The following is a 24,353-nucleotide window of genomic DNA, read 5'->3' as shown; positions in this document are numbered from 1 at the left end:
TTCCTGTTTGTAGAAGTATTTGACTCCTTAAAGCATAGACATGTAAAATTTGGATGAAAATAAGAACTAAAAGAAGACATAATTCAGGCATAAGGCAATGAAAGCATCTAGGCTAAAGTGGTGACAGTGGAAATGGAAAGGGATGGATTTGAGATCTTTGGAAAGAAGAATAACTAGGACTTGGTGTAGATTGTTGTATTAGTCAGGGTTCTCTTAGAGGGACAGAACTCATAGGATATTTATATATATCCTATATATATTTATATATATAAAGGGGAGTTTATTAAGTATTAACTCGCACAATCACAAAGTCCCACAATAGGCTGTCTGCAAGCTGAGGAGCAAGGAGAGCCGGGCTAAGTCCCAAAACTGAAGAATTTGGAGTCCGATGGTCGAGGGCAGGAAGCATCCAGCACGGAAGAAAGATGTAGGCTGGGAGGCTAGGCCCATCTGTCTTTTTCACATTTTTCTGCCTGCTTTATATTCCCTGGCAGCTGATTAGATTGTGCCCACCAGATTAAGGGGGTTCTGCCTTTCCCAGCCCACTGACTCGAATGTTAATCTCTTTTGGCAACACCCTCACAGACACACCCAGGATCAATACTTTGTATCCTTCAATCCAATCACGTTGACACTCAGTATTAACCATCACAATTGTAAAAAGAGAATAAAGGAGAAATCAGAGATGACTGTAGGATATCCAGTTTGGGGGTAATAGTAGTACCATTAACAGATATAAGGTATTAGAGTGTGAGAACTAATTTTAGGAAAATTGTGATTTAAAAAGTGATATATAATATATGGAATAATATGTGCTAAAGGCCAATGGGAATATGACAACATATACTTGTATTTTGAGCTTGTGGAACTCTTAAAAATTCTGTTTTAAAGTTCTTGTTCTTAAGTATGAGTGGTCTTTTTTACACTGACTTAGTTAATATGACTACAGATTAGCTTTAAATGTTTAACTGAAGTCATATGCTTGGGAGGTTTTCATATAGAAAATCCGGCCCTCCCTTGGGCCTCTTTTGTAAGGACACTAATCCCATTCATGAGGGCGGAGCTCCCGTGACCTAATCACCTCCCAGAGACCCCGTTCTTCACACTATCCCCTGGGAACTCGGTTTCAACATATGAATTTGTGAGGGGGGCGCAAACATTGAGGCCATGGCCCTTCACAGTGTCTTTTTTTAGAGGGTTCCTGATTGGTAAAAGAAGGATAACCAAGATCACCTTACACCTGTTACCTTCCCAGCAGTTTTCAACTTTTTCACGATTCCACTCTGCATCTTGCAATTCATTCCAAATCAGACTCAAAAACCATTTTAAACACTTACTGCAGTGTGCTGGGCATTATGCTGGATACATGTTCTCTCTTTTTTTTTTTTTAATTTGTATTTATTTATTTATTTTAATTTGCTTCCTGTACCTGGGCAGCAAACACAATCTCTCTTTCAGTCCTTATGGCAGCCTTGTTTTATACAGCTGCAGGTATTACTGTCCCTGTTTTAAGATAAGAAAGTTGAGATGCGAAATGACATGTCCAGGGCCACACAGCTGATAAGTGGCAGGGCTTGAACTAAAACACAGGCCATTCACCTCCAACCCCATGTTCTTTCTGCTCTACTGGGCTAGCTTTCAGATTTAGAAATATGCTTCAAAAAAAGTCACATCTTCTCTTCCTGCTAGACTTGCAAGGGGGAGATTTTTAAAGGAGAAATACTTTGTATATTTATTTCTCAAGATGACTTTTTACCTGGAAATGTCTTTTACTTTTGAGGCACTGGGTTTCATAACCTTCTCTGCATAGTTACTTTATGGTATTAGAACTGCTACAGAAGCCTGCAAGCTAATTTCTGCAGTGCCAGGAAATCTGGTTACATAATAGTTATGGACCCCATCAAAACTCCTCAAATAAGAGCTATTTATAAATAACTATGTGCCAATTGTGCACAAATGCAAAAAGGCAAGAAAAATGGCTTTGAAGAGCTAGACATTTTATTTTAATGGGCAACCTGAAACTATCTCATACCATATATAGAAAGGAAACTGTGCAATACCATGGATGTTTTCACTGGAAGTTTATACTTGAAATTTTTTTTTTTTTTTTTTTTGTACTTTGTACTTTGAAATGTTTTGTTTTTTGAGACAGAGTTTCACACTGTCACCCAGGCTGGAATGCAGTGGCGCAATTTCGGCTCACTGCAACCTCTACCTCCCAGGTTCGAGTGATTCTTCTGCCTCAAGCTCCCAAGTAGCTGGGAATACAGGTGCACGCCACCACACCCAGCTAATTTTTGTGTTTTTAGTAGAGACAGTATTCACCATGTTGGCCAAGCTGGTGTTGAACTCCTGACCTCAAATGATCTGCCTGCTTCGGCCTCTCAAAGTGCTGGGATTATAGGCATGAGCTGCTGTGCCTGGCTCTGCAGTTGAAATGTCATCATTGATTTCAATTAAGTGTAACCCACTAGTATCCTGGAACCTGACATACGAGAACCGTGTTTACTGACATCCATCACGTTGGTAGCTTGACATCAGCCGTGGCAGGAGTATTGACACCACTGAAATGAGCAAACACTGCAAGTTGGGGCTCTCCCCAACACTCTGGAGACGACTGTTAAATATTAGCACACTGCTGGTTACACCATTATATGAAATTCTCGTTTTGTAAGCTAAAGAAATGATTGAAGATTGGCAGTTTGACTTGGTTCATACTACTTTTAAAACATATTATTAGAACAATAAGCTGGTAAAAGATAACCAGATTCTTAAAAATCAGTTTGTCCCTTGCAAAATCTTTAATATAACATCAATATGGGATCTAACTTTATATTAACTGAAAACTAATCATTTATAGAGATGATTGAGTCAGTCGTCTACATGGCTCATGGAAAAAATGTCACATTTGTAGGATTTAAACTAGGCACGTATTTTCCTTTAAAAGTATGCTGTTTCCCCTGGGGGATTTGGGAAAATCCATTCCTTTTTATTGCTAGCTTATAGGTTTGACAAGTACTTTATTACTCTTTACATTGTCAATTTACCTGGAAAATGAAGATAGTGATGTATAAAGGTTATACCTTTTTTTACTAGAGACAATCTATAGAAACTGTTTTTTGGTTTTGTTTTGTTTGGTTTTTTTTTGAGACGGAGTTTTGCTCTTGCTGCTCAGGCTGGAGTGCAATGGCACGATCTCAGCTCACTGCAACCTCTGCCTCCCAGGTTCAAGTGATTCTTCTGCCTCAGCCTCCAGAGTAACTGGGATTACAGGCATGAGCCACCATGCCCGGCTAATTTTTGTATTTTTAGTAGAGATGGGGTTTCACCGTGTTGGTTAGGCTGGTCTTGAACCCTTGACCTCAGATGATCCACCCACCTCAGCCTCCCAAAGTGCTGGGATTACAGGCATGAGCCACTGTGCCCGGCTGGAAACTGTTTTAAAAATACAGAGTTTATGCAATATTTCAGTGAATATTTTTAGTTTTAGTGATCTGTTCATAAATGTCATATCTAAATAAAGATCTAAAAATATCCCAAAGTTTTTAGAATCAAAGAACCTTTAAATGTAAAGATGTCTTAGAATGAATCTGATAACTGACAAGCCTGAACTGAGACCAGCTCCTGAGTCTTGGAACTCTCTATCTAGTGTTCTTTACCATGTGTAGCACTTTGTACATATTCTAAACAACATTAATCAACAACAGCCTGGCCTTTTCTTAAATATCAGACCAGACCAAAAAGTCAGTGTCCTGTGAGGTCCTCAGCTGGTGGTTTGTGAAACAGGAATGAAATCAATAGGATGTTGAGGTCTCACGTGACTTGACTTATTTCTGCTTTTTCTTTTTATTTATTTATTTATTAAGTTTGCTTCACAGCATTTGAAAGGAATATTTCTACTTTTAATTTACAATAAACAATCATTTTTTCATTTGTGTTATATTTTTGTAAGTCTCTAACATTTTTCTCATTCTTTAGAGTCCTAAACTCTAATGAATCAGGGAAATCTACTTTGACTTGAAGTAGAGTAGGAGGAATTATGTGTAAACACCAAAGAACGTCTCTGCTTTGCTTGAGATGAGTAACTTCAGAATTGCATCCTGTGCCTACAGTCAGATTTCTTCTGAACTGTTGAATGTAGTTTAAAAAAAGAGTTTTCTTAATTTGATATCAAAAACATTTGGAATTTCAAGATCTTAATTTGTTTCAAATTTGTCTTCTCATCCAAGTGTTAATTTAATTTTCTCTGTTTTTTCTTTGTTTTTAACAGATAGCAGAATCCTATTTCCAGGAGGAGGACTGTATCCTTTTCTTAAAATCAGGAAGAAATTTTTAGAACTCTTAGAGAACCATTCATTTTTTTTTTAATTGAAGTATATTTTACGTGTAATAGAATGTACAGATCATATGGTTTCAGTGGTTTTGACAGTTGTATGTACCCGTGTAACCACCTCAGAAAGCAAAGTGTAGGAAATTTCTGTCTCTCCACAAAATTTCCTAGAACCATCCAAAGTTTACCTTCATAAATAGGCCTTAATTTTACTAAAATATGTATTTGTATTTATTTTTTGAAGGAAAATTTGTATTATTTTAATGATTTTTATGTACAGAACACTCAACAGTGTACATTTAGCCCAGTTTAGTGGTCTGTTCTTTAGCCTTTGCCTTTTTGAGCTTGGCGACGCGCGCCACAGACTTGGGACCCAGGACATTGCTGCCCCCGTGATGGTGGATCTCATCGTATCTGTTGTTGTAATTGGTCCTGATAGCTTCCACCAGCTTAGCCAGAGCACCTTTGTCTTCCGAGTTCACCTGTGTGAAGGCGACAGTGGTGCAGGTCTTCCTGTGGACTGGACGGCCCAGTCTTGCCTTCCCCTTGATAATGCAATAAGGGACCCACATTTTACGACACAGGGCAGGCAAGAAGACAACCAGCTGAAAGAAGGCATTAGCTGAAGACAGTATTTTGACCAAAAGCAGTAAATCTCAAAGCTAGCTTGGTAGCAAGCGAGAGAGAGAGAAATTCTGAGTGATCATAAAGACAAAAAGCTAAACAGTGAGTTTTTCTCTTCCTTTTTTCTGGGTCAGCATTTAGAGCATTGCCCAGAGGAAGGTAGGCAGTTGGACAGTGTATCCTGACCTCACAAGATGCAGATCTGTGTGATACAAATGAGAAGGCGAAAGCTCACAGGATCATTTACAAAGAAGTAGAATCACGTGATAATAATGGAAATCACTGTGGCAAGTTAATTGAGTGTTTACAAAAGACCCATATAAGTTTTTGCCCTGTCATTGTTTAGGCATGTGATCCTCTGGTCTTGTGGGAGAAAAGCATTCAGTGGGAAATAATAAGGATCAAGGTGACTTGAAACAGAAACACTTGACCAGAGAGTCACATAGTTCCTTGACAGAAAGTAAGGAGAGAAATAAAAAAGGGAAACGTGGATTCCAGGATTCCATGTGGTCCTGTTTCCTTAAATTACTTTTAGTTGACTCTGCAAGCAGACATTCCTTGAGCATTAAAACCTTCTTTTAGTTTCTGTCTGCTGATAGTGTGCAATCTAAGTAGCTATTGCATAATATGCCACATTAAAATTTACCTACTTCAAAACCAAGAAACATTACTAGGCTGGGCGCAGTGGCTCACACCTGTAATCCCAGCACTTTAGGAGGCTGAGGCAGGTGGATCGCTTGAGGTCAGGAGTTCAAAACCAGCCTGGCCAACATGGTGAAACCCCATCTTGACTAAAAATACAAAGATTAGCCAGGCATGATGGTGCACGCCTGTAATCCCAGCTACTCTGGAGGCTGAGGCAGGAGAATCACTTGAATCCAGGAGGGGGAGGTTGCAATAAGTGGAGATTGCACCACTGCACTCCAGCCTGGGTGACAGAGGGAGACTGTGTCTCAAAAAAAAAAAAAGCTGGACGCAGTGACTCATGCCTCTAATCCCAGCACTTTGGGAGGCCCAGGCAGGCAGATCATGAGGTCAGGAGTTTGAGACCAGCCTGGCTAACATGGTGAAACCCCGTCTCTACTAAAAATACAAAAAAATTAGCCAGGCGCGGTGGTGGGCGCCTGTAGTCTCAGCTACCCGGGAGGCTGAGGCAGGAGAATCGCTTGAACCTGGGAGGTGGAGGTTGTAGTGAGCTGAGATTGCCCCACTGCCCTCCAGCCTGGATGACAGAGCAAGACTCTATCTCAAGGAAAAAAAAAAAAAGAGAAACATTACTTTAGATATGTTTAAATTTAAAAATATTTAGAGTCCTCTCATGTTTTAGTAAGCTGCAAATTTCTCAACAGCTATAGGACATTGTTCTTCAAATATGGGAATAATGTAAATAGTGTGGATTTCCATTTTCCTTAAATGTTCTATTCAGATGAGAAAGCAATGAAATTCATTCAGCTAGAACGATTGTATCATGAGCAATTGCTCGCAAATCTTTCTGCCATTCAAGAACAGTGGAGTAAGTACAGACCAACATGGAATATGGAATTAGCAGTAATCCAACAAGTCACCATCTACAAAATTAACGTATTTGACCTGGTTTTATAAATCAGAAAATAGATGTTTCCATAGACAAGTTAATGTTGCAAAGAAAGTAGCATTTTTACCACAAGTCTATTCTATTGTGAGAAGACTTTTTTCTTTGTATTTTGCTCTTCATATCAATGCCAAGAAAAGAATACTTGCAACTATTTGCATTTTTCCTGATCACATTTCATGCCCTACTGGCTAATTTAGTCTCTAGGATGATATTTACTTATATTGAAAAGTAATAAGTTAGCTATTTCTAACTGTTGGCTTGTTTGAAAAGATAATTTTGCATGCAAATCTTTATGAGTGGTGCTAGTTAACTGTTTTGTTTTTTTGCTCCTAAATATGTTTGTAAGAGCCAGTGACTAACAAATACTTTTAATTTAGAAACAAAATGGAAAACTGTGCAACCACATACAGTTACGCCGCTAAGGAATTCAGAAAAGGGATTTAATGGTGAAGATTTTGAACGGCTTACTAAAATTTGTGCAACACATCAAGAGTAAGTATATCAGAATTTCGTTAGAATGAGTTGGAGTAGAATATTGAAGAAGCATTATAGCATTGAGTATCCATTTCTTTGTTTAATGTTTTCAACTGGAGAAATTAAGATGGATATAATATAATTATTGCAAGGCTCTAGTACTGGTTCGAACCCCGGGAGCGCGCCAACAGACAGCACAAGGCAGTGTGGAGCATCACACTGTTTTAATGAGCGCCTGGGTGCAGACGGGCTGAGGCCTAAAATGGCGTCAGCCCCATGTGAGGACGAGGCAGGGGTTTTGTAGTCTCCTGTAAACAGGAAGCGTCCCTGTCAGATGTCACCGCTACGTGGTGCCCGGATGGCCTCTCTCGATCCTCGGGGGAACGTGTCTTCCGGCCAGAGTACGTGTCTTCCGGCCAGCCCTCTTCCTGCTTCTGCTTCTCGCTGACGCACGCTGCTGGTGCAAGTGCGCCTCGAGACTGGGCCTGAGAAGGGAGGAGTTATTCATCCCCGCAAGTTTTCAGGCCCCGGGGAGAATCTTTCATTCCTGTCTATTTGGTTATAGAAAATGGGAAAAGGGGCGACTTTCTGAATAACTACTTCAGGCGTGACATAGGGGGTGGCGTGGGCACCTCAGAAAAAAAAAGAAAAAACTTAATTTTGGGTGTATTCTTGAGAGACGGATTGGTATCTGTCGTGTCGTTATAGCAGGAGTATCATCTGGATTGTCTGACGGTTAACTGTAGTTTCAACAAGAGTTTTAATGGCTTTTATTATCAGTGGGATAACACAGGGGAGAAACAGGAGGACCCCAATGATGAAGATTACTGTCCTTACCAGTGTTCTAAATCCTTCTAAGTTAAAGAACCACCCTCCTGGAAGGTTGGTTGGGTCCCATCCCTTCCAGGTTTGGACTGGTACATGGGCTACTTTTCTGATATTTGAAGCGATTTCTAGAACCTCTTTTCCGTTATCGTCTATGTTAAAACAGCAATTGGAGATGTTAAACTTACCACAGACCGCACCCTCTTCTGCTAATAGTCTATTGCCAGCCTGTTTTGATAAATTGCTGCGCGCATTTGGTTTTGTTGTCACGCGAGCAATTTCCAGGGCTAAGGCGGTTTGGTTAGTGATTATCTCTAGAACAGCCTGTAGTCTAATTATTCTATTTAGCATATATGCGGGAGTGCGATAACCCCGTGAACCATCCTCAGCCCAGGTGGCAGGACCGTAATATTCGATGATGCGTTGCGGAGGCCGCTCGTCCTCTCGCCGTCTTTGGCTTCCTCCTGCCTTTAAGGACCGTTTTTCTCTGGTTATCATACGCAGGGACTCCGAGGGTGTTGCCCGCCTGCTTTGGAAGTAAAATGAATCCAGGTTTAATTGTGCCTAGGAAGCAAGTACCTTGCCAGTGATAAGGTAGCCGTGAGTAAGCCTGGGTTCCCCATATCCAGAGGAATCCATCAGGGCAGTCCATTGTCGGCTGGTGTTCCTAGGATTGTCACATAGTGCACTTAGGCAGGGGTAGGCGGCAGAAGGGTTAGTGGTGTTTGTATAGTTCCAGGCCTTTTTTGACAAGGCACAATTGAAGTAGCTTCAGTTAGAAGGAGACCAGGCTCCAGGGGGTAACCTTGGCCACGACTCGGCTGTGGAGGCGTTGACTGTTAGGGTTTGGTGACAGGGGCTTTCACCTACGGCGCCATGGGTTTTATCAGTCCACTTGCGGGATATGCACGCCGTCCCTCTTACTGGGTTGGTAAGCGTCCAGGTCGGTGGGCATTCCTGAGAATTCAAAGTGAGGCTGGGGTTTTGAAATGCTAGTAATTAAGGGGGAATGTCTATCCCATACCACGGCCACTGTTCAGTCCTATGGGCTCCCCCACGTACCCAGCAATTGGACACATTCATGGTAAGCCAGATGCCCTTTCCTACATCTACAAACAGATTTTTTTCTGGCTTGAGAACGGATACGTCTGTTTATAGTTTTTGTATAAAGGGATGGAAATACCACGGGTGATTTTCAGGGATAGTTGTTGGTTTTGAGGCTTTTGCTTTGGCGTTCTCTCTTTATGTCCTTGAGCACTTGAGCGTTTACTCCCCATTGTCCAATTTTGGTGAAGCAAAGCCACTGCTTCCCTTTTGGACATGTAGCCCTGTTACGACTGCCAGATACTCCTAGATTTTTTACTTTATAGTAACTCTCTCCTGATTCAACACATTCCTCGACTAAGGTTCCACAACAGGATCTTTCTATGTGACTATGGTGAGTGAAGGACTGTTGACATGAGTATGGTGAGTGAAGGATTGTTGCATCTTTCCTCCGTGGTGGAAAGACTGATAACACTCACAGCAGCTCTGAAGGGCTGCTGTGGACAGCAGGGCGGCTACTGACCGTATAAGGGTCGTGGTGAGGGATATTCCTGTATTAAGACTTTTGGTTGGAAGTGAGGCACAGCATCCAGTTGGGTAGATACAGGCCATCTCTGGAAGCAGGTGTTTAGTCTTCCTCGTGTTTTGGTTTTAAGAAAACGAAAATTTTTTGGTTAATTGCAGCTTGGTAGGAGAAATTGGCCTGGACAACCACTTATCTGTTAATGTTTTGGAGGAAGAAATAGCCTTTGGGGTGAGCTTGACCCTGGTACGATGGACCCAGTTGGGGAGTCCGTGGACTCTCATGCTGTTGGCATGCTGAGTATCACAGTGTAGGGGCCTGTCCACTTCGGTTGTAGCTTTTTGTGAGGGTCAGGTTGGCCAATAAACACGTCTGTGCCTGCAAGACAGTTATGTTGAGAGGACAAGGAGGTGTCGGCAGGGAGAGGCATGGCCTCGTTTGCTGCTTCACAAATGAAAGACCATGTCTGGATTAAGGAGGAGAAGTAATTCCCGAGTGGCTCAGGGTCTGGTAAGGGTGGAGGCCCTAAGACAAAAGTTCATCCATACATGATTCCAAAGGGACTATAAAAAGAGGGCATTTTTGGTGTTGGACGGAGTCTCATGAGGGTGAAAGGGAGATTTCTTGTCCACGACTGGCGGGTTTCTAGAGCCAGCTTGGTGAGTTGAGCTTTAAGGACAGAGCTGACTTTTTCAAGTTTGCCTGAAGATTGAGGCCTGTAAGGTGTATAGAGAACCCATTTTATTCCTAAGGATGTGGAGACAACTTGGGTAATTTGGCTGATAAAGGTGGGCCTGTTATTGGATTGGATGGATGTTGGGAGTGTGAAATGGGGAATTATATACATGATGAGAGTTTGTATGACGACATTTGCACCTTCTGAAGTTGTTGGGAATGCTTCTACCCACCCAGAGAAAGTACAGACCAAGACTAGAAGGTAGTGGAGCCGTTTATCAGGTGAGTGAAGTCTACCTGCCAATCTTGCCCAGGTACCTGGCCCTGGGCTTGGTGGTTAGAAAAAGGCGGTGGCCAGAGGGAGCCCTGGGGTGACACTGAGTGGCAGATACAGCAGGACTGGGTGATCTCTTGAACACGGCTGGAAAGATGAGGACAAGTGAGAACAGGGCGGAGAAGTTGCAAGAGAGGTTTGTAGCCGACATGGAAAGAGTTGTGGAGGCTTTGGAGGATAGGCATTGTTTGAGCATGAGGAAGAACGAGAAGCGCCCTTCCTTGATGTACCACGGTCCTTGCTTTTGGAGGTTCTGGGCCTGGAAGTCCTTTTCTTCTGAGGAGTAAAGAGGAAAGAACAAGGACAGGGACAGAAACTGGCCTTGCATGGTTGTAGGGCTACTTGTTTGGCCACCTGATCTGCTAGTGCATTTCCAGCCCATATAGGATTGTCTGGGGTTTGGTGGCCCCTGCAATGAATGACGGCAGCTTTCTGCGGGAGCCGGGCAGCCTGAAGGAGCTTGCTGATGAGAGAGCCGTTTATGACAGGAGTGTTGTTTGCAGTTAGGAAACCCCGTTCTTTCCAGATGGACGAGTGTGAGTGCACTATGTGGAACACATAACGAGAATCTGAATATATGTTCATTTGTTGCCCAGCTGCTAGAGTGAGAGCTCGAGTGAGGGTGATGAGTTCAGCCTTTTGAGAGGTGGTTCCTAGGGGGAGCAGATTGGCTTCAATAGTGTGGGCGGGTGACACTATAGCATAGCCAGCATGTTGGCATCCTTGATGTAGGAAGGAGCTGCCATCTACAAACCAAGGAAATGAGGCATCTGGAAGGGGTTGATCTGTTAGGTTTGGAAAAGGTATAAGAAAGGTTTGAACGGTGTCCACACAGAAGTGTGCAGGGTCTTGGGAGGTAGTGGCTTCAGGTAAGAGCATGGCCAGGTTTAAATGGGAGCTGGTTAGCACGGTGATTTGGGGAGTTTCTATGAATAGAGCATACAGTTGAAGGAGCCATGGGGCAGACATGAGACTTAGTACACTGCAGTGAGCTAGCATGTCTTTGATGTTATGGGTTGAATAAAACTGTTAGGTTGGCATGAAGGGATAGTTTTAGGCTTTCAAGGGTGAGGACGGCAGCTGCCACCAGTGCTTGGAGACAAGCAAGCCATCCGATAACTGTGGTTTCGAGCTGTTTAGGGAGGTAGGCAACAATCGGAGGGCGGGTCCCTTAGACTGGGTTAGAACATGTAGTGCAACTCCACACCATTCGTCAGGATGGAGGGAGAAAGATTTGGTGAGGTCTGGGAGAGTGAGGACGGGGGCTGAGGTGAGAGCCTTCTGGAGTAGACAGAAAGGTTGGGTAATCGGCTGTGCAGGGTTTAAAGGCTTATGGAGAGGGCTTTTAGTAGCTTAGTATAACAGTTTGGCAAGTAGAGCGAAGGAAGGAACCCAGAGCCTAAAATATCCTGCTAGTCCTAGAAAAGAGAGAATTTCTTGCTTAGTTTGCAGAGGTGGGAGGGACTGGAGGAGGGGTATGCGGTTGGTTGTGAGCCCTCGGGTTTGCAGGGTAAGAGCTAGGCCTAGGTAGGTGACTGAGGGGGTGCTTATTTGTGCTTTCTTAGGGGAGACCCGATACCCCCACTCTGCCAGGAAATTTAAAAGAGAGATAGTATGGGCATTGCAGTCTTTTTGAGAGGGGCTACACAGGAGCAGATCATCAACATATTGAAGGAGAGTGGGCAGTTTTAGGAATAAGGTACAGAGGTTGTGAGCAAGGGCCCGGGTTTTGGCACCAGGTGCAAGGCTCTAGTATTTGTTCAAATCCCGAGAGTGCACCAACCAACAGCACAAGGCAGTGTGGAGCAACACACTGTTTTAATGAGCACCTGGGTATAGACGGGCTGAGGCCTAAAATGGCGTCAGCCCTACATGAGGATGGGGCTGGGGTTTTATGGTCTCTTGCAAACAGGAAGTGTCCCTGTCTGATGTAACTGCTCTGTGGTACCCGGATGGCCAATCTCTCCATCCTCAGGGGTACATGTCTTCCGGCCAGCCCTCTTCCTGCCTCTGTTATCTCACTGATGTGCACTTGTCGCACAAGTGGCCTTGCGCCTTGGGACTGGGCCTGAGGAGGGAGGAATTATTCATCCCCCTAGGCTTTCAGGCCCCGGAGAGAATCTTTCATTTATTACGTTCCTTTCTCAGTTTTTATTGAGTTTCTTACACTGAACTCAGTAAAAGGTCAACTTTACGTAGGTTCAAAAGATTCTTCTGATTAGATATTTAAAAATATAACTTCTGATTTTGATCTTTTTTTGGTTAAGAGATGAGCAGTTCAGATGGACAGAATTGTGTATTAGGGCTTTTGATTCTACTCGCTAATGTTTATGTGTTGTAGTAAAAACATAACATTTTTAGGAGTAGTCTGATGCTGGAAAGCAAATAGAATACAGTATCTAACCAAAATCTTGCAGAAGAAAAGCTGCATTTACCAGGTAATTTTCAGTTGCTTGAATTGTATCAAGGAATAGGATTTTTTAAACTAAATAATAATAATAAGGCACTTACTTTTTTAAAAAAAATTCCTTATTCGGAGATCCAGATTTCTGAGGACAAAGGAACACAATAGTGTTTAAACTAGTGCAAATTTCTGGAATTTAGAATATGAATTCTCAATACAAAGGCTAAAAGACTTTCCATTCTGTGGATAACTTTTTCTCCTTTTCTGTCAGAATCATGGAGAGAGTAAACTAAAGCTGTGTTTGTTAATAGCGAGACAATGCAAGGTAATTGTTGCGTAGCTCATGCAGCAGATAAAGAACTCACTCATAAATATTTATTGAACATGACATGAGCATGGTGCCTTTATGCTTCAAAATTTGGATAATTCCCCCCATATCATTACTTTTAAATTTTTTAATATTTAGAAATATTTTCAAGTTACACATAAAGTGTACAAGCTTGATTAATTTTTGCATAAACATATATGTCTATGGACTACCACTCTGAGCAAGGTACAAGATATGGAACATTCCAGCCCTTCAGAAGGCTCCCTCATGCACCTGCCAACTTCGTACCCACCCACAACAGTAACCACTATCTGGACTCTATAACAATATATTTGCCTGTCCTGTCATTTTATATAAATGAGATCATGCAGAATATAGATTTTTATGTCTCGATTCTTGCACCCAGCAGTATGTCTTGTTCCATGTTGTTGCATGTAACAGTGGTTTGCTCTGTTTTATTGCAGTACAGATTTCTTGGATGACTATGCAGCAATTTATTCATTCTATTATTAGTAGACTTTTAGGATGTTTCTTGTTTTGTGAATATTATGAATAAAGTGGCGATGAGCATTTTTGTGTGTGCCTTTAATGGATATGTACATTCTGTTATCTTGGGTATTCCCTAACATTTAATATTTATACTTTTTGTTATCTGTTTCCATGGAGAATTCCAACAAAATTATCTTCAACCATAATCTATTTTAGACTAAAATGACATAAACTGAAATTTTTAAAATATGTGTGTGTGAAATCGTCTTTATTTATTAGCAAAAGGTTATCATTCTTTTTTTTTTCTTCTGGAATATAGCATTTGTTGCTTCTTTGGGGGTTTCCAATAGTAATTGGCCATCTAAGGAGATAAACACATGATATAGCTGCACTTTGAACTATGTGAGCCAGTGGTAATGTTTCAGCCGTGGAAATGTTCTGTGCTAATATTAGAATCCAGAGAAGCTGTATTTTTTTATAGCCATTTCAGTGACATTTGTTTGGAAGCGTATTGCTGCTGTAATTTTTTTAAAATTCTTTTTTCTTTCTTTTTTTCTACAGTCCTCTTTTATCCAAACATAAGGTAAGAGATTGTTTCTTTTGAATATATTTCTAGGAAAAATGTTTGTGTCATATGTCTGTTGTATGGACTATTTTGGAAAATGAAGAAACCTTTCCCAAGTTATTTTCAGCTTCCTAGTTTAATGCAACAGTTTCCCCAAAAGTTGGGTTTTCTTGTTTTAAACTTTTTAGATAGCAGCTGTGGAGAAGTCCCAGGAAAGGAAATGCTCTACGCAGTTACTAGTGTCTGAAGAGCCAAAGGAAGGAGGAGCTACCACCAAAGAGTCAGGTATGTTTTTAACTTAAGCTAGGGAGCAATGTAAAAGATACCTGCCTCCTCTGATCTTTTACAAGTGTTACATCTGAATTGCTGCAAAGGATCTTTTTTTTTTCTTTTTTTTTGCACTTACATTTTTGTACATATACCTCTCCTAGAAAAAGAGCAAAATGAGACTTTTTATATTGGGTAGCTCCACATTTTAGACATCTATTAGTAGATACCTTAAAATCTAAGTTCTTATAAAAACATAAAATTCTTATGTTTTCAGTAGGTGGTTATATATATCTAACAGAATAAGAAAAGGTTGTACAAAATGCTCTGAAATAGAATTGGTGTTGGTACATTCATACATTGTTTTCTGTTTAAAAACCAACAGTTATTGTATACACTTTACCAGAAATTTGTTCTGTAAATTTAGATATTTAAAACTCTATATCTTGATAATTTATAGCAATTTAATTTCTCCCCTTTTCTGTTTACTAACATATGATATACTTTAGTTTGTATATATACATTTCTAAAGCATTTATGATGTATTTCATACCACCTTGTGCCTTTACATCAAAAGATTTTAAGAGGCTTTCTTCTAAATGTTTGGCATGTTGCTCATTATAAAAGCTTTAGAATATAAAAATAAATAAATATGTTTTAGGGTTTTTTTCCCTTGATATCTAATTTTACTATTAATGTATATTTCTAGGCTTTATGTTCCTGGGCCTGAGAGCCCTGATATTGAACAGGAAGTATCAGGTGTTTTGGATGAGTTGCCCTGAAGTGATATGATGATGATGATGATGATGATGATGATAATGATGATGATGATGATGATGATGTCGATGATGTCGATGATGTCATAATTAGCCTTTTGCCTTTTCTCCCCCCCTTTTTTTTTTGAGACAGGGTCTCACGCTGTTGCCCAGGCTGGAGTGCAGTGGCACTATCACGGCTCACTGCAGCGATCTCCTGGGTTCAAGTAATCCTCCCGCCTCAGTCTCTCCAATAGCTGAGATTATAGGCACACACCATGGCGCCCCAGTTAATTTTTAAAAATTTTTGTGGGTATGGAGGTCTCACTATGTTGCTCAGGCTGGTCTGGAAGTCCTGAGCTCAAGCGATCCTCTCACCTCGGCCCCACAAAGTCCTGGAATTACAGGCATGAGTCACCATGCCCGGCCAGCCTTTTACTCTTTACAAAGTATATTTTTATTCTTTCAAATCTTACTTTATCTCCTTTTCACTTCTGAGACAAGCTGGGGATGTTGCCTTGGGTCAGTCGTACTAGACTCTGTTCTTCCGTCTTTTCTTTTCCAGTCATTTTTATATTAGGAATCACAGTAAAATGAGCTTCATAACAATCTTAAAGGAGGAAAAATATCACAAAGCTGCCCAGTTTGGGTGTGAATGTGTCTCTGTGTTGAGCACCTTGGGAAAAGTGCTATTACAGGCTGTACGTTTGAGTTTGAGACTTACTGCCCAGCACCTCCTCCTACTTGGCCTCTGCTTTGAGTCATGTGGTACAGATGGGGAAACTGAGGTACCAAGTTTCAGTCACTTGCTTGGTGCTTTGATTCAGAGCTAGAACCTGGGTCTTCCCATTTCTAATTGAATGCAGCCTGCTTCTGCTAAGTACATTGTATGGATTATCAAAGGCGTCAACAATCCAGATGTCCCAGGAATAACCCTATGAGGGAGTATGGACTAAATTCTGGGGAAAGAAATGTTGCCCCGGTTTCACCAAACAGTGTTTTAAAGAGAAATGTCAACAACGTGGGTGACTCTCCGAATGTAGTTTGGAACTCTTGCCTTTTCCAAAATTATGGTGGAGTTTTTTTCCCCATTATTTTCTGTAGTATTTCTAAATAATGGGATGAAGCAACCATTTTCAGGCTATTCTGTAAATAATACATTGTACCCATAGATAGTCTTTATTACTTATCACTTACTTAAGTGGTATCTCAGTTCATTAGATACCATACTTTAAGTGGTTGTATTTCGTGGCATAACTGCTGTCCACCACCCCACCTCCTACTCACAGAATGGCACCTCAGACTGATTCTGTACCTTTTCAGTCACTTATAAGCTATTAAATAGTCTCATTTTGCCAGGCACGATGGCTCATGCCTGTAATCCCAGCACTTTGGGAGGCCGAGGCGGGCGGTTCACGAGGTCAGGAGATCGAGACCGCAGTGAAACCCCGTCTCTACTAAAAATACAAAAAAATTAGCCGGGCGTGGTGGCAGGCGCCTGTAGTCCCAGCTGCTGGAGAGGCGGAGGCAGGAGAATGGCGTGAACCCGGGAGGCGGAGCTTGCAGTGAGCCAAGATCGCGCCACTGCTCTCCAGCCTGGGAGACAGAGCGAGACTCCGTCTCAAAAAAAAAAAAAAAAAAAAAAAAAAAAAATTGTCTCATTTCGATTATTTAGAGCTTAGCCCTATTCAATCCTGAACTTGATTTTCACATTTAAATCTCACTGTACTCAAAGCTCTTCCCTGCCCTCCAGTTGCCAGGGCTGGGAACACGGTCTGCTCCTGGTTGGAGTTAGCTGGATTGGCGATTATGACTGAACCCAGGTTGTGTGGTGGCTCCAGCAGGAGCAGCTACGGAGGAGGTTACTCCCAAGCTGCTCCCCTAGATAACTGCAGCCTTTAGGTAACTGACCCTCAGCTGGAAGCAACACACCCCATTCCTCTGATGTGGAGGTTCTCTCTGCCCTGTGCTTTCACAGTGCCTGTGGGACTGTGGTCCCCAATCTTATTTAGTCTCTGAATCCTGTGGACATGTTTTGAGGGACATCTTCTGAACCTTTGGGTACCTGGAATTCATGGAGGAGTGGCTTGGCCCCCTTTCATTTGGCTGTGGCCCTCATTGCTCTAACCTTCCCCCATTTTAACAGAGGGAGGGGCAGACCAGCAAGCCCAGCGTCAAAGCAGGCAAACAAAGGAAAGTGAAAGGTGCCTGTGTTTTCTTGCAGCCTCACAAACTTTGAGTGATTCTTTGGGGTCGGGAGAGAGAAGGAAGGCTGTATTCTCCCAAAGGTGACCCCTTCTTCCTTCTCCTGATCCGCATCTGATACTTGAGTCAGGGTGTCAGGGGAGGACTTGAGTCAGGGTGTCAGGGGAGGTGCTATGAACTCTACTGAATAAGCTACCTTTCAGCAGCCCGGAGTTGAGGTGGCAGCCTCAGCACCAGATGCTCTGAAATCTGAAGGCAACGTTTCAGGAATGCCTTTTGCTTGATATGGTATGGGCCTCAATTGTCAGTTGGTGATTAGTATTAAAGTATCAATATGTTTTTGGAGTACAGGGTGAAAAAGAAAGAAAAAAAAAGTATCAGTAAATTTTAAAAAATGGAATAAAATTATCATCATATTTTCTCTTTTATTTTCAGCTTTGGCTCATTATTTATTTAAGTTATACAACATACTAGTATAAAAAGGTTAAAACTTCTTTTTTTTTTTTTTTTTTTGAGACGGAGTCTCGCTCTGTCGCCCAGGCTGGAGTGCAGTGGCGCGATCTTGGCTCACTGCAAGCTCCGCCTCCCGGGTTCACGCCATTCTCCTGCCTCAGCCTCCCGAGTAGCTGGGACTACAGGCGCCGCCACCACGCCCAGCTAATTTTTTGTGTTTTTAATAGAGACGGGGTTTCACCATGTTAGCCAGGATGGTCTCGATCTCCTGACCTCGTGATCCACCCGCCTCGGCCTCCCAAAGTGCTGGGATTACAGGCTTGAGCCACCGCGCCCGGCCAAAAAGGTTAAAACTTCTAAAATAGTTACGAATGCTAAGTGTACCAATAAAGCGAGGATGAGCAAGCTTCTCTGTTACCTACCCATCCATGCTCTTCTCATTCATTATTCACACGGAGGTTTTTAACTGTTTCATTTTAAAGTGAAGGAAAAATAAGTTGGTTTTACTTAAAGTAGAAATTGAAAGAGATGTCAGAATTCAAACCCATTTCTACTTGTTGCAAAAACTTATCCTTTTTATTGCTACCCTTTGCTACCTCCCTTTAAGAAGTTGCTCGGCGTGGTGGCTCACACCTGTAATTCCAGCACTTTGGGAGGCCGAGGCGGGTGGATCACGAGGTCAGGAGATCGAGACCATCCTGGCTAACATGGTGAAACCCCATCTCTACTAAAAAATACCAAAAATTAGCTGGGCATGGTGGCGGGCGCCTGTAGTCCCAGCTGCTCAGGAGGCTGAGGCAGGAGAATGGCGTGAACCCGGGAGGCGGAGCTTGCAGTGAGCCGAGATCGCGCCACTGCACTCCAGCCTGGGCGACAGAACGAGACTCTGTCTCAAAAAAAAAAAAAAAGAAGTTGCAAGTAATTTGCAAACACATTTATTAGTGGTATTATGGTCAAATTATAAATTTGAAGAGAACTGAGTTTGTTCCTTTAATCTTAGTAAACCAGACCCATACTACTTTTCTTACATTTAAAATGATGAATGTGTTACTGAGGTTCATCATGTAAAAATATTTACTTAATACACCATGTCTTTTTTTGTTTGTTTGTTTTTGAGACGGAGTTTTGCTCCTGTTGCCCAGGCTGGAGTGCAATGGCTGATCTCAGCTCACCGCAGCCTCCGCCTCCCGGGTTCAAGCAATTCTCTTGCCTCAGCCTCCCGAGTAGCTGGGATTACAGGCATGTGCCACCACGCCCAGCAAATTTTGTATTTTTAGTGGAGACGGGGTTTCTCCATGTTGGTCAGGCTGGTTTCAAATTCCCGACCTCAGGTGATCCGCCCACCTTGGCCTCCCAAAGTGCTGGGATTACAGGCGTGAGCCACTGTGCCCGGCCCAATACACCATGCCTTAAATGTGCTGAAAATAATTTTTGTAACTTCATTTTAATATAAAAGTTTAATAAATAAAGTTCAGAATATCTTTTAAACCTTTGAAAATGACTTCGTTGATTTTAATGAGGACTAAGTGATTTATTCATATTCACATGATTTTGAATAATCCCTGTTATGTATAAGGATTATTTACTAAATATTTTAGGTATTTCCTCTACCTAAAGACACTATTATGCAACAGATAGAATTTCCGTTTGAAAGGGTTAGAATACTGTTGTATTACACATATTCATATGTCCCTTCTTTTCCTTCCTATACAAAGTGTTGTTTTGAATTTTTAACAATTTATTTTTCTTCATCTTTAGAGAGTAAAACTTGTCTTGGCACAGAGTCAAGTAAAGAAAGCCAACATACAGAGGAGCCCCTGGGGAGCAGTCCCTGCTGTCATCAGATGGACGTGCAGGCAGATTCCCCAAGCCTTTCGGTAACTGCAGGAAAGGACCACATGGAGGAGCTGCTCTGCAGCGCTGAAGCCACGTTAGCGCTCCACACCCAGTCCTCGGAGACAGCAGGGAGCCCGTCTGGGCCAGACTCTTCTGAGGATGCTTGTAAGGATGACAGTCGCTTGCAGCTGGCTCAAACAGCGGCCTGCCAGGATGTGGCCAGAATAGAGGGCGTTGCTGAAGACCCTAAGGTGTTTCTTTCCAGCAAGTCAGCGACAGAGCCGTTGATTTTACCAGGCTGTGACCGTATACCTCCTGCATTGATTTCTGAGGGTAAATATTCACAGGCTCAGAGGAAAGAACTCCGTTTGCCACTTCGGGATGCTTCTGAGGCGTTGCCCACAGACCAACTTGAGAGCAGTGAATTAAATGAGCTGCAGCAGCCTGATCTTACGGACAGTGATGGAAAATCACCACAGGCGCAGGCTGACTCAGACGGTTCTGAGAATGTGCTCTGTGGAAATAATCAAATATCTGACTTAGGCACACTGCTTCCAGAGGTGTGTATGGCCCCAGAGGAAAAGGGAGATAAAGATGACCAACTCAACAAAGAAACAGAAGACTATTTGAACAGCCTTTTAGAAGGATGTTTAAAAGATACTGAAGATTCCCTTTCCTATGAAGATAACCAAGACGACGACTCCGACCTCCTTCAAGATCTCTCTCCTGAAGAAGCATCCTATAGTCTGCAGGAGAATCTGCCTTCTGATGACAGCTGTCTTTCTCTTGATGATCTTGCCAAAAGGATAGAGATTGCAGAGGTAAATCAGAGATGAAGTACGATTAAAAGTAATGGCATTTAAAAAACGTATATATGTATTAAATATTGCCTTGTTTTTGTCAGTTTTCCCTTGTCTCAAACATGAGGGAAAATTCTAGTTAACATAAGCTTTTAATTATTAGTAGTTTTTACATTTGTTTGTATTGAATAAAATGACTTTTAATCATTATAATGTTCATACTACAAGATGTTCTATTGCATGCCTCCAGCTAGAGTGAGCGTTATTGTATATATCCATTTTTTATAGTCCTGAGTGTTATGTGGCAGTTCCAGAAATTGGAATCAAAACCAGAATAGTCACATTCTAATAAGGAAGTCTCATTTTTCTTCTCATACATCTAGCAGATAAAATATGATATGTACTTACTGTTTCTTCCTCTTGTTAATATATTTTTAAAATCTTTTAAAATAGTCTAAAGAATAGAGGGAACATTTTAAAATGTAAGAGGTACTGGATTAATTTTTAACCTTATATTAAGTTGAAAAAAAAGAGATTAAGGAAAAATGACCATTTTTCATTGTTTGGTAATACAAAAAAAAAGTTTGGAAAAAGAAAAGGTAAAAGCCGTATCCAAACTACAGCACCCTCACGAAGGTGGCCTGGTGTGGTAGAGCAGAATTCGATTGCCTTAGTTCCAGTACAATCCCACCAGGTAGTTAACAGCTTCTTGGAGTTGCTTTTTACCTCTGTAAGCCTGTTTTCTTCTCTGAAAATTAGGGTACTAGCTGCCCTTCCTTTTTTTCACCATTTTTCCCCCCAAGTTCACTTTTAAGTCCCATTTGTACTCATTGTATTCTAAATCAGCATTATCATTGAAAAAAAATAATAAGAGGGAAAATGAAAAAGTAACAAAGCCAAAGTAGACAATAAAATACATGTGAAAATAGAAGACTGTGAAAAGCTTTCTAAGGTAATTATAATTGTTATATTACTAGCTCCCTTTATTGCCATTTATAGTCAATTCTTTATAAACAATGATTTTCTTTTTAATTTTTTTCTTGCCAAAATTAGATAGAATAGTAAAGCACTTGGCTTACTATTCATTCTCTTATTTTAATCAGACCAGCTTGGTTGCCATTTGCAGTTAATTCTCTACAGACCGTTGGTTTTTTTCTTAGTGTTTGCTTAACAAAATTATTTAATATTGCTTAATGGACACAGAATTTCCATTTGGGGCGATGAAAAATGTTGAAATAGATGGTGGTGATGGTGCACGTTTTAATTGTAATGAATGCCACTGAATTGTATACTTACAAAGAGTTAAAATAGCAGTTTCATGTGATATATATTTTTCCACAATGTTAAAAATAGTTTTTAAAAAAATTAGAGCTAATGGTAAAGCACTTAATCCGGTATTCATTCTCTTGTACATTTTAACTAAATCTCTGGTACAGGAAGTTAACAATGCAAAGCTTATATACCCATATTCAAAGCTTAGCTGTAATACCAAAAAAGTTACCATCATCTGACTGCCCTTTTTCATGCCAATAATCAAGTTGACCGTAAAGGGAGAACCCAAGTGGTCTAATTTTACCTTTTTAGGTATAAACTGTGAAGAAGGAGCAGAGTGCTCCTGTTGTCTTGCCCACCTTATAAAACGTTTTCCTCTATTTCAACATTTGACTAGTTACACAGTGATAATCATATGGTGTGCCTTTTTAGAACTATCTTTCCCCAGTAACTCATATTTGAGGGGATAATAGGAACTTCTGGAATTTCAATTTTTGCTTCTGCCTGAAAGCTGTTCGGCTGGATAAATTTCTATCATCTAGTTTGCCAGATGTCTCCTCTAGAGCAATTCTTTGAGTTTTGGTAACCTTTATCTCCAACCTCCTCCCTACTCAGCTGTGTTGAAGATGCACAGGGGTCTTGTCATGGATGTATCAAAGGTCTATAGCATATTTCCTGTATATTTCAGTCATCTATTGACATGTATTTCCAAAGCCTACAATTAATCAACATCCATTTCCCAAATTATTTTTCCCCACATCACTAAATTTAAAGTTGTACCCAACTGAGTCATCCTGTTTCTAAGAAATAAAAGAACTGTTTATATTGGGGAAAAAATAATTTAAGGTGGCAGATTGTTAAATTAATGTTGTGTATTACAACTAAATGGAATATTCCCTCCTCAGAGTCAAAACACAATGTCACTTCTACTGGTTAACAGCTAACAGTGGAAATTATATGTGTTTAAAGTTGTCTTTTCTATGAAGTTAATACATAATGGTCTCCTTTCCTAAGATTATATTGATCTATTAAGTTAAGCTATTTTAAGAACCCCAAAAGCTTCATATACATGACTTAGAAAACTAATTTACTTTCCTATGACAATGCTAAGCAGGTTGTTAAACATTTGCTTTCTGAATACTTATTACCCTTTCTATTCTGAGAAGCATAGTTTAACAAAGTCTGCCTAATTCTGTCAGGAAAGGAGCTTTTAAAGTTTCAATGCTCAAAATCACTAATGCTTAATATTTTCTAATACCTTAACAATGAGGTTTTGGACTAAGTAAAATATCCAGGCAATTGTGGGTTTGCTTATAAATGCAAACTTAGGATTTTTATTTTAAAAATTTCTTTTAATTTTAGATTTGAACATATAAAATTTTAATTCAAACATTTTTTTTTCTTTTTTTTTTTTTGATACAGAGTCTCACTCTGTCGCCCAGGCTGGAGTGCAGCGGCACGATCTCAGCTCACTGCAGCCTCCATCTCCTGGGTTCAAGCAATTCTCGTGCCTCAGTCTGTCGAGTAGCTGGGACTACAGGCACGTACCACCATGCCCTGCTACTTTTTGTATTTTTAGTAGAGACAGGGTTTCACCATGTTGGCCAGGCTGGTCTTCAACTCCTGGCCTCAAGTAATCCACCTGCCTCGGCCTCCCAAAGTGCTGGGATTACAGGCGTGAGCTACCATGCCTGGCCTTCAAACACTTTTTTTGTTTGTGCTTTCAGTAAAATTTTATTAAGAGTCTTCCCTGTGTTTGGTGCTGAGGATACAATGAGAAATCAGATGATGTTCTTGGCCTTTTGGGGGATCTCCGCTCTCATACTTGGCTAATTTTACTGGAATTGTTTTTGAAGTTTTTTTTTATGCTTCCTTCTGTTTGTGATTAGAGGATATAGAACATGATCTCTTAATAACCAAGTAATTATGAACAGCATTTTTCGTGCACTTACGAACCCCGAGGCAGTAACTCTGCCCCCTCCACCCCTCCACGCTGCTGTGCTATCACAGGTGGTCCTTCTCTGTTCGCTTTCCCAGATCTCCCTATCATTTCTCCCCCCTCAGGTTCTCTTACTTCCTTCTTTCTACCATTGTGTTTGTGGTAGAGCACGCTGGTTTGTTCTTTCTTTGCCAGCTTTCCCCTTTTCTCTTGTCTGTCTGCTTTCATTTTCTTGCCACTCTTGCATTGCCCAGCCTTGGTTCCAGTAGAACTTGGTTTTGATCATCATTGCCAGCCTAGTGCAAGCACTTGTTTTGTTGTGTTGCTTTGAACAGTTGGATTCATCACATCAAATGAAATAATTTACACAAAATGTCATAGAGAACTAAAAATGTCTATACTATTTATATAGTGACATGTATAAAGGGAACTCGTCTAGGTTTGGAAAGCTTTTTCATACCCTGTAATTTGCTATGTAAAGTGGTAGCTTAATATCTGAAGTATTGCTATTCTTTCTTACGTAAAAAATAGCATGACACATTATCATCAAAAGTATAGTTTATACTGTATACTGTTTTTAAAAAGCATCAAAAATTTTATCCTCCTTTCATAGATTT

At 41.1% G+C, this 24,353-nt stretch overlaps 1 protein-coding gene and 1 pseudogene across 2 annotated transcripts in view; one reads left to right on the top strand and one right to left on the bottom strand.

Annotated features, from left to right (window-relative positions):
- The window catches only part of CNST (consortin, connexin sorting protein), a 116,892-nt gene that overhangs the window by 75,875 nt on the left and 16,664 nt on the right, over nt 1-24,353 (top strand). For both annotated transcript variants that reach the window (XM_054477554.2, XM_054477562.2), the window contains exons 4-9: nt 4,271-4,301; nt 6,381-6,467; nt 6,926-7,040; nt 14,206-14,227; nt 14,398-14,494; nt 19,648-20,546. In XM_054477554.2, the coding sequence (XP_054333529.1) occupies nt 4,271-4,301; nt 6,381-6,467; nt 6,926-7,040; nt 14,206-14,227; nt 14,398-14,494; nt 19,648-20,546 (1,251 nt within the window). The remainder of the gene's footprint in view (nt 1-4,270; nt 4,302-6,380; nt 6,468-6,925; nt 7,041-14,205; nt 14,228-14,397; nt 14,495-19,647; nt 20,547-24,353) is intronic.
- Nucleotides 9,000-9,503, bottom strand: LOC129031388 (suppressyn-like; annotated as a pseudogene).

Source organism: Pongo pygmaeus, chromosome 1 (assembly GCF_028885625.2).
Source record: "Pongo pygmaeus isolate AG05252 chromosome 1, NHGRI_mPonPyg2-v2.0_pri, whole genome shotgun sequence".
In the NCBI taxonomy this organism is placed as follows: Eukaryota; Metazoa; Chordata; class Mammalia; order Primates; family Hominidae; genus Pongo; species Pongo pygmaeus.
Note: the sequence above shows the minus strand (reverse complement) of the source record. Positions and strands in the feature narration are given on the sequence as shown.